The 14,405-nt window shown below is 40.7% G+C and overlaps 1 protein-coding gene across 1 annotated transcript in view; it reads right to left on the reverse strand.

The window, feature by feature from the left end:
* The window catches only part of LOC131239224 (rab GTPase-activating protein 22-like), a 66,911-nt gene that overhangs the window by 40,626 nt on the left and 11,880 nt on the right, over positions 1 to 14,405 (reverse strand). Inside the window, exons 2-3 of the mRNA XM_058236828.1 lie at positions 9,341 to 9,436; positions 6,035 to 6,138 (exon numbers count right to left, since the gene is read on the reverse strand). Coding sequence (XP_058092811.1) covers positions 6,035 to 6,138; positions 9,341 to 9,436 — 200 coding nt within the window. The remainder of the gene's footprint in view (positions 1 to 6,034; positions 6,139 to 9,340; positions 9,437 to 14,405) is intronic.

Genomic DNA, 14,405 nt, shown 5'->3' on the forward strand with positions numbered 1-14,405 from the left:
ATCATCCTTCAAGATGAAAGACCTCGGCCATCTAACCTACTTTCTTGGACTTGAATTTTCACGTTCCAACCGTGGGATCCTGGTCAACCAGCGTAAATATACTAAGGATCTTCTCGCCTTGGCATCATTGACAGATCATAAGACAGTTCAGACTCCCTTAGAACTTAACGTTCACTATGGCCGTGATGATGGTGATCTACTTGCACAGTCCGATTTATACCGCCGCTTAGTCGGGAGTCTGGTTTACTTAACTATGACTCGCCCTGATATTGCCTACACTGTCCAAGTCGTCAGTCAGTTTGTTTATGCTCATCGGACTCTTCATATGACTGCGGTGTTGCACATCCTACGATACTTTCGTAGAACTCTAGATCGATCCCTGTTCTTCTCCTCCACAGCGACTTTGGACCTTCGTGCTTATTCGGATGCCGATTGGCCCGGTTGCGCTCTCACACGCTGGCTACTGTGTTTTTCTCGGCACTTCTCTCATCTCTTGGAAGTGTAAGAAGCATGCCACTGTTTCCAAATCGAGTACAAAAGCCGAGTATCGGGCGATGGCCGCTGTGTGTAGTGAGCTCATCTGGTTACGTGGACTTCTTTCAGACTTGGGCATTCCTCTACAGAATCCTACTCCACTCCATGTCGATAATCTCAGTGCAATTCAGATTCCCTCTAACCCGGTTTTTCATGAACGGACGAAGCATATTGAAGTTGACTGTCACTTTATCCGCGAGAAATTTCAGTCTGGGCTCATTTCTCTTCCACATGTTGCATCCCATGATCAAATTGCCGACATTCTCACCAAGTCCCTCACTTCTGCACGTCACTCTTTTCTAGTTAGCAAACTATTACTTATAGATGACCAGCATTAGTTTGAGGGGGGATGTTAGACAGCTCACATACCTTGTATAACTAGTATACCTTATATAATTTGTTTCCATAGGTAGAGGATTCTAAGTTTATTGCTTTCTTTGTATAAATGGTTGTAATCTCTATATATTCAACCCCATTGGGTTGTCTCAGATACAGAACCTTTTGGCTTCACTGTTTTCAGTGTGACCTCTCCCTCATTGAATTTCGTGATTAAAAGAGAGAGAGAGAGAGAGAAGCTCTTGCTTTCTTCTCCCATCTTCATGCGATTTGAAAATACTTTAATGTGATTTGGAAGGAAAATTGGTGCGATGCTAATCTTCATCAACGGAGGTGCGAGGTCTCCATCTATCCCAACACCATCTTCTCTTTTCTTCCCCATCTAGGTATTCTCTTTAGGTTCTTAATTCTCCCATCTCAAATCTTCGTTTTTTCCAAAACCCAACTTTCCCATACCCATCCACAAACCAAACCCTAACTAACCCCTTTTTGGCTTTCCATCGTCATTATATCAAAACCCCATTCATCCATCCCCGAAACCCTAACCCTAAACTTAAAATCCCTAACTTTCCCCAAATTACCCAAACCCTAATTTTCACCCTAGGATATATTAGGTTTCCTATTTTAAAATAGATTATACCCTATGCTAATTGGATGTCCCTACATCCATTAGATCCTAGTTTCGTTTTATTTAATGATCTTATGTTACGATGTTCGTAGCTTAGGCCAGGATTACTCATGATTTTCTTTTGATTTTCATGATATTTGTGATGGATATAGCAACGTTTGTGTTTTTTTGTTAAATATCTTAATTCGGTTATCTGATCTCACATGTTAATTAGTTCATGCATCGGCCCTGCATCAAATAGTCCTTTCTCTCAGCCCATGAACTTAGGAAATGCCTAGAGTTGTACAAATCGAATAGTTACAAAAAATAATAATGATAATAAGGGTAACCAGTCACTTGCAGGCCAACCAAGGCTCACCAAATGACTGACTAACAAATGTAGATACAGTCGGGTTCAAAGAGGGGCCAAGATAGGCAGAGTTCCTTGGCAAAATGCAATGAAGGGAACAACTCTCAGATAGTCCTCGCTTAGCATGAGATCTTAGTAACTGCCTTGAGCAGCAGGCATTCAAGATAATTGTTAGTTGTTGAGGGTAGTGAATAAGTCCCTTTGGTCACGGGAATCTGATAATTATCCTCGTATTTTGAAATTCAATTGGGCATCTGCTACGTGCTGGTCACTCTGCAGGTTCTCTTAGTGAGAAGCTGACCTAATATAAATGCTCCATCGTTCACCCATGTAAGAGCCATCATGCTTGTCAATGGCTCATTGTGCATCTTTATAACGAGCACGATCAAACCCCAAGAACCATGCTAATGACAGTTGTTAATGTCGATAGTGGTCAAACTCTTCACACTAAAAGGGTCTAAGCCTTCAGGGGTGACAAATGCTTTCTGGCAATGGATCCTAGTTGTGAACTCCCTTGAGCGACGAGCTCTAGGTTCCCCCATGGCAGTTGACTTTGACGGTTGTTGAGCTTGGGGGAATAGCTACTTGGTCACAGGATCCGAATTATCTTAAGCATCAACATGCTAAAAGCCTCCTCAAGTGATAATCTCATGTGGGGGCAGTTCGTGATCTGAACTCACTCAGATGATGGCAGTTCAACTAGATGGGACTTGGGGCCTAATGTGCCTCAAACAGATAGGGTAATGGGTTTTTTGTCACAATCGTTCAAAAAGGCCACAGCTTCGAACTTTTCCCTATATTAACAAATTTGTAATAATTTTTTCATACTCAAACAGTTATAGTGGTTTATTTTCTGTTCTATTCTATTTGATTTAAGGGCCTATTTCTTAAACATAAATTGAGGAAATGCCATTTCTTTGAAAATGGTGCTTCCGTTGTTTATTTTTGTAAATTTCTTGAAAACCTTGGGTCCATTTCCCTTTCATTTTTTGACAAATGTCTCCTTTTTCATTTCCTTGCCCCATATTTAAGAAATGTAATTTTCAAGAAACTAAGGGGGTGTTTGATTTTTCAATTGGTTATGTAAATACTTGAACATAGGTAATGATTATTTACTTTTGTACTTACCGGCAATGTTCCCAACGTGACACTGACAGCACCTTTTCCATCACTAAACCCGAAGCAGAAGACAAAAATTGTGAAGCCCACCATGATGTATGTGACTAATTCACGCCATCCATCCCCTCTACAAGCTCATTTTAGGGCATGAGCCAAAAAAAGAGGCAAACCCGAAGCTCAAGTGGACCACACTGGAGGAAACAACGAGATTTGAATGCCTAACATTGAAAAATTCTTTGGGGCCCTAGAAGTTTTGATTGAGTTGATATTTTTGTTTTCCCTTTATCCATGTCTCTGTGACCTTATGACCTTATGAACAGGTTAAATGATAAACAAACATCAATGTGGGCCCTAAGAAGGAAAAAACTTTTAACGGTTGACGTCTTTTAGATCACTGTTTCGTGTGGTGTGGTCCACTTGAGATTCGAATCTGCCACATTTTTTTGTCATGCCCTAAAATCTTCTTGTAAAATAGATGGATGCCGTGGATAAGTCACTTACATCATGGTGGGGCCCACAAATTTAAGTGGGCCCTTTCTGAATCAATTTTTAGGCAAAAATCCTCTGTGATCTCCAGTTCTTACCAAACATAGGTGGAAGGTAATAATGATTCATTTCCTTGTATTTACAAATAATTTAAAAAATCAAACACCCCCTGAGGTAAATGAGAGGAAACGACAATCTTTATAAAGTGCCCCGCATGGTAGTCACATGTGTCACCGCCCATCTTCTATGTGCCCCATATGTGCAACCATCTATCTTTCAAGTGCCCCACGTGTCCAACATGTGCCACCATCCATCATAAAGTGCCACACATGCACCAATGTGCCACACATACAACTGCTGTTGTTCAATCCAAACACATGGCCACACGTGTTACGAACAGCCCAAATTTGATCAAACACGTGCGCTTAGGAATAGTGCCAAGCATGCCAGAGTCATACTCGACCCAAATTGACTAAACGCTTGTGACCTCAAGCGCAAGACTAGCCAGATTAGGACCAGACCTGTGAAGGTTACCCTGACTGTTCAACCACCACTTGTTACAGCGATCAAGCGATTTTAAAAGGGGAGGGTTGGTCCTTCAAAATAGAATCTTTTTGCCTTCGAACCAAGGACTTTTCTTTCAACGGTGATAGCGTATCAGGTTTCTCAAAAAAGCAATAAGATTGGACATAATTAAAAATAAGGTTGGATCACCGATTTTATTAATTGAAATGTAAGGGCAGTACAATCAATGAAAATAAAACTAAAACTAAGTAAAAAAAAGAGGAAATACCTACGACGGCTTTTGCTAGCAAAATAGTTGTGCAAACTACTAGATGGTCGTGGTGTGAAGTCAACAGGATGTGACTGGTTATGTATCAAGCAAAAACTCGATGATCGAGGGGATCCAACGACTGGGTTGTGGATATTTAATATACTCCTAACGCGTACTACAACGATACGCTAAACATTAACGAATCTAAGCTAAACTAATGGCTCCGAACTTGTTGCAGCATGGTTAGACAGAAGTGGAATGACTAAAGCTAAGAAGTTAAACTAAAAGATAGGCAGCGTTGTGCTATAGAAAGATTGTTTGTTTATGGTGAGGGCCTGGAACTCTTCTTAGAGTGTTGCTTTTATAGTTTTGGAGATACGGTGGCTTTGCATATGATTTGACAACATGAGAGACTTGGATAGTTAGCCATGCAAATATCCTGGATTCTCCACATAAGCGTAGCCTATTGTATTAGGCCATGTGTACAAGAGATCATGTACACTTCTTGCTATTTCACTCATGCATTGGAAGGCTTACTAGAATCTCCACATCATTGGATTCTTGCATAGGAAACTTGGTATAGTCCTCATGTCCCTAGGCTCTTGCATTTGCAGAGAGTTGCTTTTGGTGGGACTCTAGCATTTAATGCTTGATAGAGATTGGCTTTGATGGGATTTGCTTTGCAAAGAGTTGATTTTGATGAAACACTAGCATTTAATGCTCCCAAATGCGCACATCTCTAACTCCTCCTTTAGAAGTTCATCTACACCACGTGTGGCATGACTACCACATGGCATCTTCTGGACCATTTGATTTGATCGTGATCGACCAGGTGTAAACAATAACATGTGTCACTGCCCATCTTTTAGTGTCCCACGTCTAAATGTGTCAAACACTCCAATGCACCACATGCAACATGTGCCACCCTCATCTTCAAACGCCCCACATGTGCCAATGTCCATATGTGCTAAGAGCCAAATGTGCCATATGACAACCATCCATCTTTAAGCGCCTCATACGCACAACTTGTGCCAATGTAAGACATGAAACATGTGCCACCAACCAACTTCAAGTGCACCACGTTTGCAAACATTCATTCCATTGCCTCACATGTATCAATGTGCCACACGCACCACAATCCATCTTAAAGCACCATCCATGTCCCAATGTGACAAACACGCAACGTGCACAAATGTCCATCTTTAAGTGCCCCGTGTGCCAACATACCACATGCTCCAATTTACCATATGTGCAACATGCGCCACCCTCATTTAAGCACTACAAATGTGACAATGTACCACATGCACCATTATGCCACATGGGCCATTTCCATCTTTAAGAATTCCATATGTGTCATATGTGCCAACATGCCCATGGGTGCAACAATTTGCCAACGTCCATCTTCAAGCACCTACATGTGCCTATGTGTCACATGTGACAATGTGTCATGTACCACAAGCCATCTTCAGCACAAATGTTTGCCACATTCTGTATTTGATTAAAATTTTCATGAAAAATCCCTTCTTCTTCTTTTTTCCAAACAACATATTTGGAAACGGTGAAAAAAAAATCATGAAAACCTTGTTGAAAAATAATCAAAGGAAACAGGTTTCTTTTCTCACTCTTTTCTAGAAACAGCATTTCCTGAGAAGCACCGTTTCCTCAATTATTTTTTTTCCAAAAATCCAAATAGGCCCTAAGGTTTGAATACAAGTTTGTTTGTAGTTGTTGAAAACTGACCGGTATATAAGACTGCAATACAAGTTTAACGCTCATAACAAGCTCAAAGTGGAGGAGAAACAATTACCTTCGGCGTTGTCGCAGCTGATCTCGCTCTTCAAAGGTGCTCTTAGGATCAAAACAACCAAGAAGAAACTCCCAAACTTCTCCTCTGATTGATGGATGTATACCCTGATATAACCAAAGTTTACGATGTAACAGGGATCAGAATTTTTGTTCAGTAAAACATCAGAGAAAAACAAATAACGCCTTGTAAATATTAAGTTGACCAATATGGATATGATCGTAAACAATAGAATATACAAAAACTAAATGCTCACACAAGTGCAGAAAGAGCTGTTCACTAACACAGCTAACTACAGCTATATAGTTGGTATGGATGGAATTTCTGATGAAAGGGACTTGGGCTTCCCAATAGACTTCATACGATGATCTTTCAACAATTGAAGTGATGTCCATATAGTTCTAAATTCTGTATTTCATGAATGAAATAAGCATAATGAAGTGGATTCTAATTTCTTATGACCAACGGTCACCAAAGGAACCATATAAATCCCTTTAGGAAAGGCAAGAACAAATTATAGATGCTCATCAAAGATTGTTCGGTTAGTTGGAGTCATTTGGGAGCAAGGTTGAAATGTTTGACCTTTGCACCAGTATGGTTAGGGGCGTCGGTGGTTGGGCTCTGGGAATGGTGCATGGAAAGTGAAAAGGTGCTGGGTTTGGTTGGTTGACTATCAAAGATTCATAATAAGGGCACAAATACCATCAATCTGAAAGTTACACTATCCATCAATCATAAGATGACAGTTACACCAGCCTTCAATTACAAACAGTGTGTCCAGAATGGGGTTTGTCGTTTCCACTATCCAACTAAGCCTCATTGCAACAAGGATAGAGGCTTGCTTTGGCTCAAAGGGCAGAGGGCATAAAGGATCTAGAGGTGGTTGGTCACTCCCAGGGAGACCTAGAGGCCTGAGATTCATTGACTAATTCTAACTAATAAACTCGTAAGAAGAGCTAGGAAGATGGCTGAGGGTAGGCAGAAACCCTATGGCCAAAATGCGCCACAGGAAGGTCTCACAGATAGTTCCCTGTGTCATCTGGAGCCTTAGTAAATGCTCCAGTAGCAGTGAAATGGTGAAGTAGTTTAGGAATGAATGCAAGCCTTTATATAGGCAAGGGTCTCCAGCAATTGACCTCGTAATCATCATCATCTAAGCCTTATCCCAAGTAATGCGTGTCGACTACATGAATCTTCTTCCGCCATTCCACTCTATCAAGGGTCAAACCTCCGGTTAGACCATATGTTTCAATTTTTTCTTACTACATCCGCGTCCTTTTGTGCATTCCCCTTGCCTTTTAGAGCCTTCAACTTGTACCCACTCACTCCTAACTGGCGCGTTTCTTGGTCTCTATTGCACATGACCAAACAATCTAAGTCTACTTTACCTCATCTTATTGGTGCTACTCTTGAGTTCCCTTGAATGCATTCATTTCTAATTCCATTCTTCCTCGTCTTGCCACTCATCTATCTCAAGATCCTCATTTTTAGCTATAATCATCCTATCCTATGAACATGTTCCTTAACTGCCCAACGCTCTGTCCCATAAACCATGGCTAATCTTATAGTTGTCCTAAAAAAATTCCCTTTTGGTTTGAGTGGCACACGACGATCACATTAAACTCCAAAGGAACATTTCTTTCTTATCCTTCTCAATCTCTCCACTCTCATGAATTATTGACCCAAGGTGTTGAAAGTGATCATTTTGGGCAACTTCTTGGTCAGCAATCTTATTAATTCCTTGTTCTCACTCCTGCTACTAAAATTGCGCCCCATACATTTAGTCCGACTAATTTTAATTCCTTCAGATTCTAAAGCATCCCTCCATAAATCTAGCTTGAGTGTGTTTTTTTTTTTTTCTTTTTTTTTGGGGGGTTAGCTTGTTAGTACACACCCATGTCAGTACACACACTCCATGTTAGCCACCCCCGCTAGGGATCGATACTAAGACCTCAAGTGTAATCTAGCTTGTGCTTACACCCTCCCTCATCTTGTCAATCAAAACCATGTCATCTGCAAATAAATATACACAACGGGATCTCTCCCTGCAAATCCCTGTAGGTAATCAATGGATGCATGCCACATGTTGCACGTTTTGCTTGTCTTCCTTAATGACATTAAATGAGCCATCACGTTCATTCATGACCCAATGCGTGCCTTTAATAGGTGTACAACTGAATCTGACAAATCACATTAATGCTCTATGCCAGCACCTAGGAAGGTCAGATGCTTTGGCCTGCTTAGGGAGCCATGCCTCAAAACTTGCCAATTCTCCTTGACTATGGGTGCTTCTCGATAGACCTTGGATACTAACCCCCTCAAGTACCAAGTTCAGATGTCCCTCGTGCCGATGAGCTCCAAGAACCCTCGGACTGGGCCAATTTGTCTTCTTGGACCAGATAACCTTGGGTTCTGAACTGCCTTGGGTGTTGAGCTGCTGCGAGACTCTTGGATGACAAGACCCCACAAGGGTGAATCAAGAGCCAAACCACCTTGACTGATGACGATCTGTCTGTGTCCCAAACGGAATGTTTTATGCCTCACACAATTGATATATTATGTAAACATAGTGCTAAAGGGGCATTAACAAAAATGGATGTCATGTAGTAGTTTAGAAAGTTAAATATTCAACGTATCTTATTTCATCATGATTGATCTTATTCACAGAGATTATTATCCAAACTAATAAATATTCCTAGCGGCAATGAACCATTGAATGTTACAACTCCATCATCATCATCATCATCTACGCCTTATCACAACTAATTGGCTATGTGAATCTTTTTCCATCCTTCCACTCTGTCGAGGACCATAACTTCGAAACACCCTAGCATGAACTTGGAATGTCATATTGTTCAGATTCATGTTGGAAGTTATCACATAAGTTTGACAGCGGCTGCCAACCTGACGCAACCCTCCTCCGTTATCCAGGCTGGGAACCGGCAATGAGAACACAAAAGTCCCCATGGGTGCAATGTAATAGACTATTACATAGGTTGCTTATAATCAAGCACTATCTAATAGTCTATTAAATAGGTTGATTACAATCAACAAGTTGATTGCAATCAACAAGTTTCAATGTCACAACTTACAAGGCCAAATATTCTTTTCAAGAACACCCATAAAATTAAAAAAAAAAAAAAAAACATGTTACAACTGTCATAGAGACTGTTTTCCCACCTTCAGGTTGTGTGGAGAATCTGGAGAGAATGTTAGCACATCATAAGCATCATACAAGCATATCGAGTGAAAAAACAATGATATTTTTGTATGTGAGGCATCTTACAGGCCAGGAAGGAATTTTCTTACCCCACGCTGGATTCTGCCAAGTGTCTTGGATATATCCAAGCAACCTTCTGGAGTAAACGCAGCCTGCCACTTCCGTTCACTTAGAGTTTTTCCAGCCTGCATAAACAGATTAGAACAGGAAGCCATCCGTGAATATGCTATAAAGTACCTCAAAACAAAACAGTAATGTAAATGTCAGAAAAATGCATTTGGACATGACTCGTCATTCTGTGCAGCAAAACCTCCATTGCAGGGCAAAGAACTCAGAGCTCAACTACTTATTTTGTACATAATTTCACCATTCTTGAGCAATTCGCACAAGCAGTGTGTAAATTTCTGATATGGAAATTGCATTATCAGTTATTGTCAACTTAGAAGGGGAGGTGGGCTGAGGGAAATTTTCCAGTCTGAGATTCTTGAAAGATCAGCAAAAATAACTGAAACGTTCTGAGAAATAAGGATAACTTAATTTGCAAGTTGTCTTTTGGAAACATGTCTCACAATCAAAAACACATTTTTCTTTCACAAAATATAATCACCTAAATCTTCATGCAGAATAAATGACACCAGCTACAATAGAAGGATTATTGGATCATGGACAGAATCATATACCAATTTTCCCACTTCTGACTCATCCCATTGGCTAGTCACAAAAAGATGAGAAACATACAAAACAAGCAACTAGTAAAACTTACCTCATTAAAGGATTTCTCCATTTCAATGGTACTTGAGTCTAGGGTGTACTTGTCATCGATTTTCTCAAAGGATTTCTCCATTGCGATGATAGTTGAAGGGGAACCCATGAATCTCATTTCGTGGGCCTCTTTCGAGCATTTCACGCCTTGGAGATTGAACTTATTCTATAGAAATCCAGCATATTGCCCCAGGCTACTTTTTTCAATTGCCAATGTTGAGAGGGAGGCAAGTACTGTTGTCGATGCATTTGCAAATGAGAGTGAGAGCCATTCAGACATTATAGTGGAAATGTGTTCCCCATATTCGGATCTCATCAAGAGTATTTGTTGATTCTCCAAACAAAAAAAAAAAAAAGTTTGCGTCCTCATAACAACAACATCATGTCGGACCTCACTCCAGAAAAGTATAGAAGGGATGAGAGTATTCTCAAACTTAGTTTTGCAGTTCTCCAAAACAATATGTAGATATCACCTGTTATACTGTATGCGGAATTGCCAAAGGACCTTGCTATGCATTAGATATGGAGATCTAAAGAGCCAAATAGCTTACCTCATTGGGATGCCATTGTTGTAGATAGGATGTTGAAGTCTTCTGTGACAGGCTGATGGGGTTGAAGCTCCTGTTGATTGGTGTTGGATTGGGGACCCGGCCCTGTTCTTATAGCTATATAGGGCAGAGGAGTTTAAAACCCATCAAAACTCCTCTCCCTATGGCTCCACATGAATTTGGTAATCCCAGTCCCACTTGGATACTGTTTGTGTATTACAAATATAGCATCACATCCCTTACATGAATTCTAGAAACATCACAACTTAGTGGGGTCCACTGTTGCACCCGATCACATTATCCAACCCTTATGACAATCTAGACCATTGATCAATAAGGCCCACCTCATAGAATTCTTACATCACCCACCATAAGAGTTCAATACCTGATGGTTTAGCCATCTATTCTATTGAATCTAGAAACTGCAACCATAATAGAAGTTTTGCCACTTTCACCATAGAGAATTATCTGAAATGTCCCACAGCCTTGTTCCACCTCCACTCTCTATCCTGTTGTATGTGTTAAAACTAGGGGATATATTTTGGAAGATTTATTGTATGTTATATTGAGAATAACCGAATATATCAAGTAGAAATGCGTGTACAAAAAAGTGTGCACACAACTAAGCAAAGAATATAAAAGATACCAACTCAATGTGAAAGAGCGGTTGGAGTTTCAAGTCAGTAAATGTGAGAACAATATCACGAAGACTTAAATAACAGGCTTCAGCAACAGAAATAAGAGCAATAATCACATCTCCAACACTTGGAGATGACTGCAGAGACAAAATCTAAGCGGTGATGAGTAATGATGGGTGGCAAGAGTGGTTATAATAGGGGCTGGTGGTCGCAATGAGGACTGGCGTGGTGATCAGATCCAATGAACTAGCAGCGACATCAAGGGCACGGATCAAAATGATGACACAAAACTCTAAACCATATATTAGATCCACTGATAAAAGATCTGATCCAGAGACAAGAACATATATAATTCAAAAGCCTGTCACAACATACATCAGGCAACAGATACTGAGGATAGGAGACAAATGTTGGTGACAAATACCTTCAGATTGATGATCAATGGTGACAAATGTCAGACTTGAAAGCCAGCAGAGGCAACAGATGCAGACAACTTCATCTTATGCGGCCCTGCTCAACTGTTCCAGCAGCAGCTTTCCAACCTCCTTTGTGGGCCTTCCGCTCTGCATTGGAAATCCGCCTATATCTCTTTGGAACAAGGTCATTAACAGATTTGATTCCTATTTAGCCAGATGGAAATGCAGATACCTCTCCTTTGGAGGCCGTGTCACTCTCATCAAATTGGCCCTATCGAACCTTCCGCTTTATTTTATGTCCTTATTCAGATGTCTTGCTTTGGTTTTGGCTAGTTTGGAAAAGCTCAGACGTGATTTCCCCTGGCACGGAAAAGAAGAAAAGAAAAAATTCCATTTGGTGGACTGGAAGGAGGTTTGCAATCACATTCGGGATGGTGGTGTAGGAATTAAATCTTTAAAGAATATGAATAGAGCTTTACTAGGCAAGTGGATATGGAGATTGGGAGCTAAAAAGGGATCTCTTTGGAACAACGTCATAAAAAGCAAATACGGCCGTTCGTCGGGCAGGTGGTGGACCTTAGAATCATCTTCTTACAGGGCCTTGGCCCTATGGAGAGGCATTCTTGCCATGAAAAAAGAGACTCTCAAGGAAATCAGTTTCGTTATAGGCAATGGCGTCAACATCCGCTTCTGGGAAGACAGATGGTTAGGAGACCTCCCTCTTAAAGCAGAATTCCCACACATATACTGCCTAGTCCCAAATCGCGATATCTCAATTGCAATGTGCACCTCTGTTACAGATGGAGGTCTGGAATGGAATCTGGTTTGTAGAAGAAATCTCCACGACTGGGAGATAGATGAGTTCTCAGCCCTTCTTCTGCAACTATCAAATTGCAAGCCGGATCCCCAATCTGAAGACAAGATCAGCTGGAGAGCAGACAGATCGAGCATCTTTACTGTCAACTCTTTATATAAATCTTTAGACTTCAATCCCTCTCATATGGCTGAAACTATGACCAACCACATTTGGCAGTATTTGGCTCCTCCCAGGGTTATCTTTTTTGGTTGGTTGGTTGGGAAGAACAAGGCCCTTGTTGGGAAGCGCGGAAGGTGAGCCCTCAAGATCTGACGGTCTACACGAGTTTTGGAACCCTCACAAAGCAGAAGATAAATGCTCCAACGGCCCGTCTATCTACTACTAGAGCAGATGGATCTATTCACACCTCTGATCCTACGGTATAAGTGGCCCCGGATTGCGATCTATGGATTAGATCGTCCCAAGGACAAGCCAAAATGGACAGACTATCGTGGGCACTATATCTCTCTCTGTATACTCTCGGTATTACTTATGATGTGTTTAACGAGAGAGTGAGTCTCATATTTTATAGGAAGGCATAGGAGTTTGGATGAGACCATATCATCTAGTCTTATCCCTATCTTTTATCATAAATCAAATTCAAAGTTGAATTTGAAATATAACAAAATAGGAAAAAGCTGGAAGAAACATGAGACGTACCCATTAGTGATTGCTCACCAGTGGGCCCCACTGGCCTAGGTCCAACATCTCCCACTCAATCACATTGTGGGATAGGCACAAAAGATTTATCCATCTGACTTGTCTAATAACAATCAAAGACCAAACATCGCGATCAAAGAATCAGAGGCGTGGGACCAGCTGGATCACCATAATCTTCTCACAGGTGCTTAAGTACTAAGTGACCACCTAACTAGTACTTAATAACCCAAGCTTTGCAATGCCTGTCCTAGAACGCATGACCACACCGGATGGAGTTAACTCCCGATCTGGAGTACTCAGCCAACATATGCACTTATCCAACTTATCGAGTTATTCTGAAAACAAACTTCAACTGAAACCAATTTACAGCAATACTTATATATATATATATATATATATATATATGCTTTTTAAGAAAAATATTGTTTGCAAAAGTCTAATAAAAACAACTCGATACTGCCGGCGGATAAGTCTTCAAGTGCGTATTTATAATTCTAGAAAATTGGTGTAGCTGTCACAGGATCTTCCCCACGCAGATGTGTAATTTGAAATTAATCTGCCCGCTTTCCTAATGTAACTGAGTCTGGCCTATCAAGGACCTTTCGTCATAGTACACTAAAGTAGCGACACTCAATCTCAACCTCATATACACAAGAGGAGGGTAGCTAAGGACACAAAGAGTCACCTACGGGACTGGCTACTCGCACGTTGCAATGATTAGATCAAATCAAAGCAATCTGTAGGTAAAAGGTCCCAGCACGTGGCTACAATCCACGCCATAAAGTAGACATTACTAGGTGAATGTCGGGTCTACAATACGCAGGTCATTCTACATGAGGTACGACTCATCTCATAACCTCATAACCTGGCTTTAAATTTAGGTAATAGCATTAATCGCATGTAACGGAATGGTGCGATTATGCTATTCAACTTTATCAATCTCATTTTCAATCTTTATAAAATTGTAGGCGGATACGACTCACTCATATCCTCATCCTTTATTATTCAAAATAAAGAGAAGTTCACACCTCAATGTATAAACATGGCCCCGAATGTACCTCTCTTGTACATTCAAGGTTGGTCAACCCGTGCAAGTGGGTGACTGGCCTGCCAACAAAGATAGAAATCCTACATGATCTCAAGGTAAATGCTGATGATCTACTTACCTAGTTCATATTAGTGTTCAATACTAAATAAATGGAATATATTATTCATTAATGAAAGATCGAATGTATTACAAAACAAGTACATCAGTCAAACTTTCCTCAATCCCA

This window comes from Magnolia sinica, chromosome 1 (assembly GCF_029962835.1).
Source record: "Magnolia sinica isolate HGM2019 chromosome 1, MsV1, whole genome shotgun sequence".
NCBI classification, from domain to species: Eukaryota; Viridiplantae; Streptophyta; class Magnoliopsida; order Magnoliales; family Magnoliaceae; genus Magnolia; species Magnolia sinica.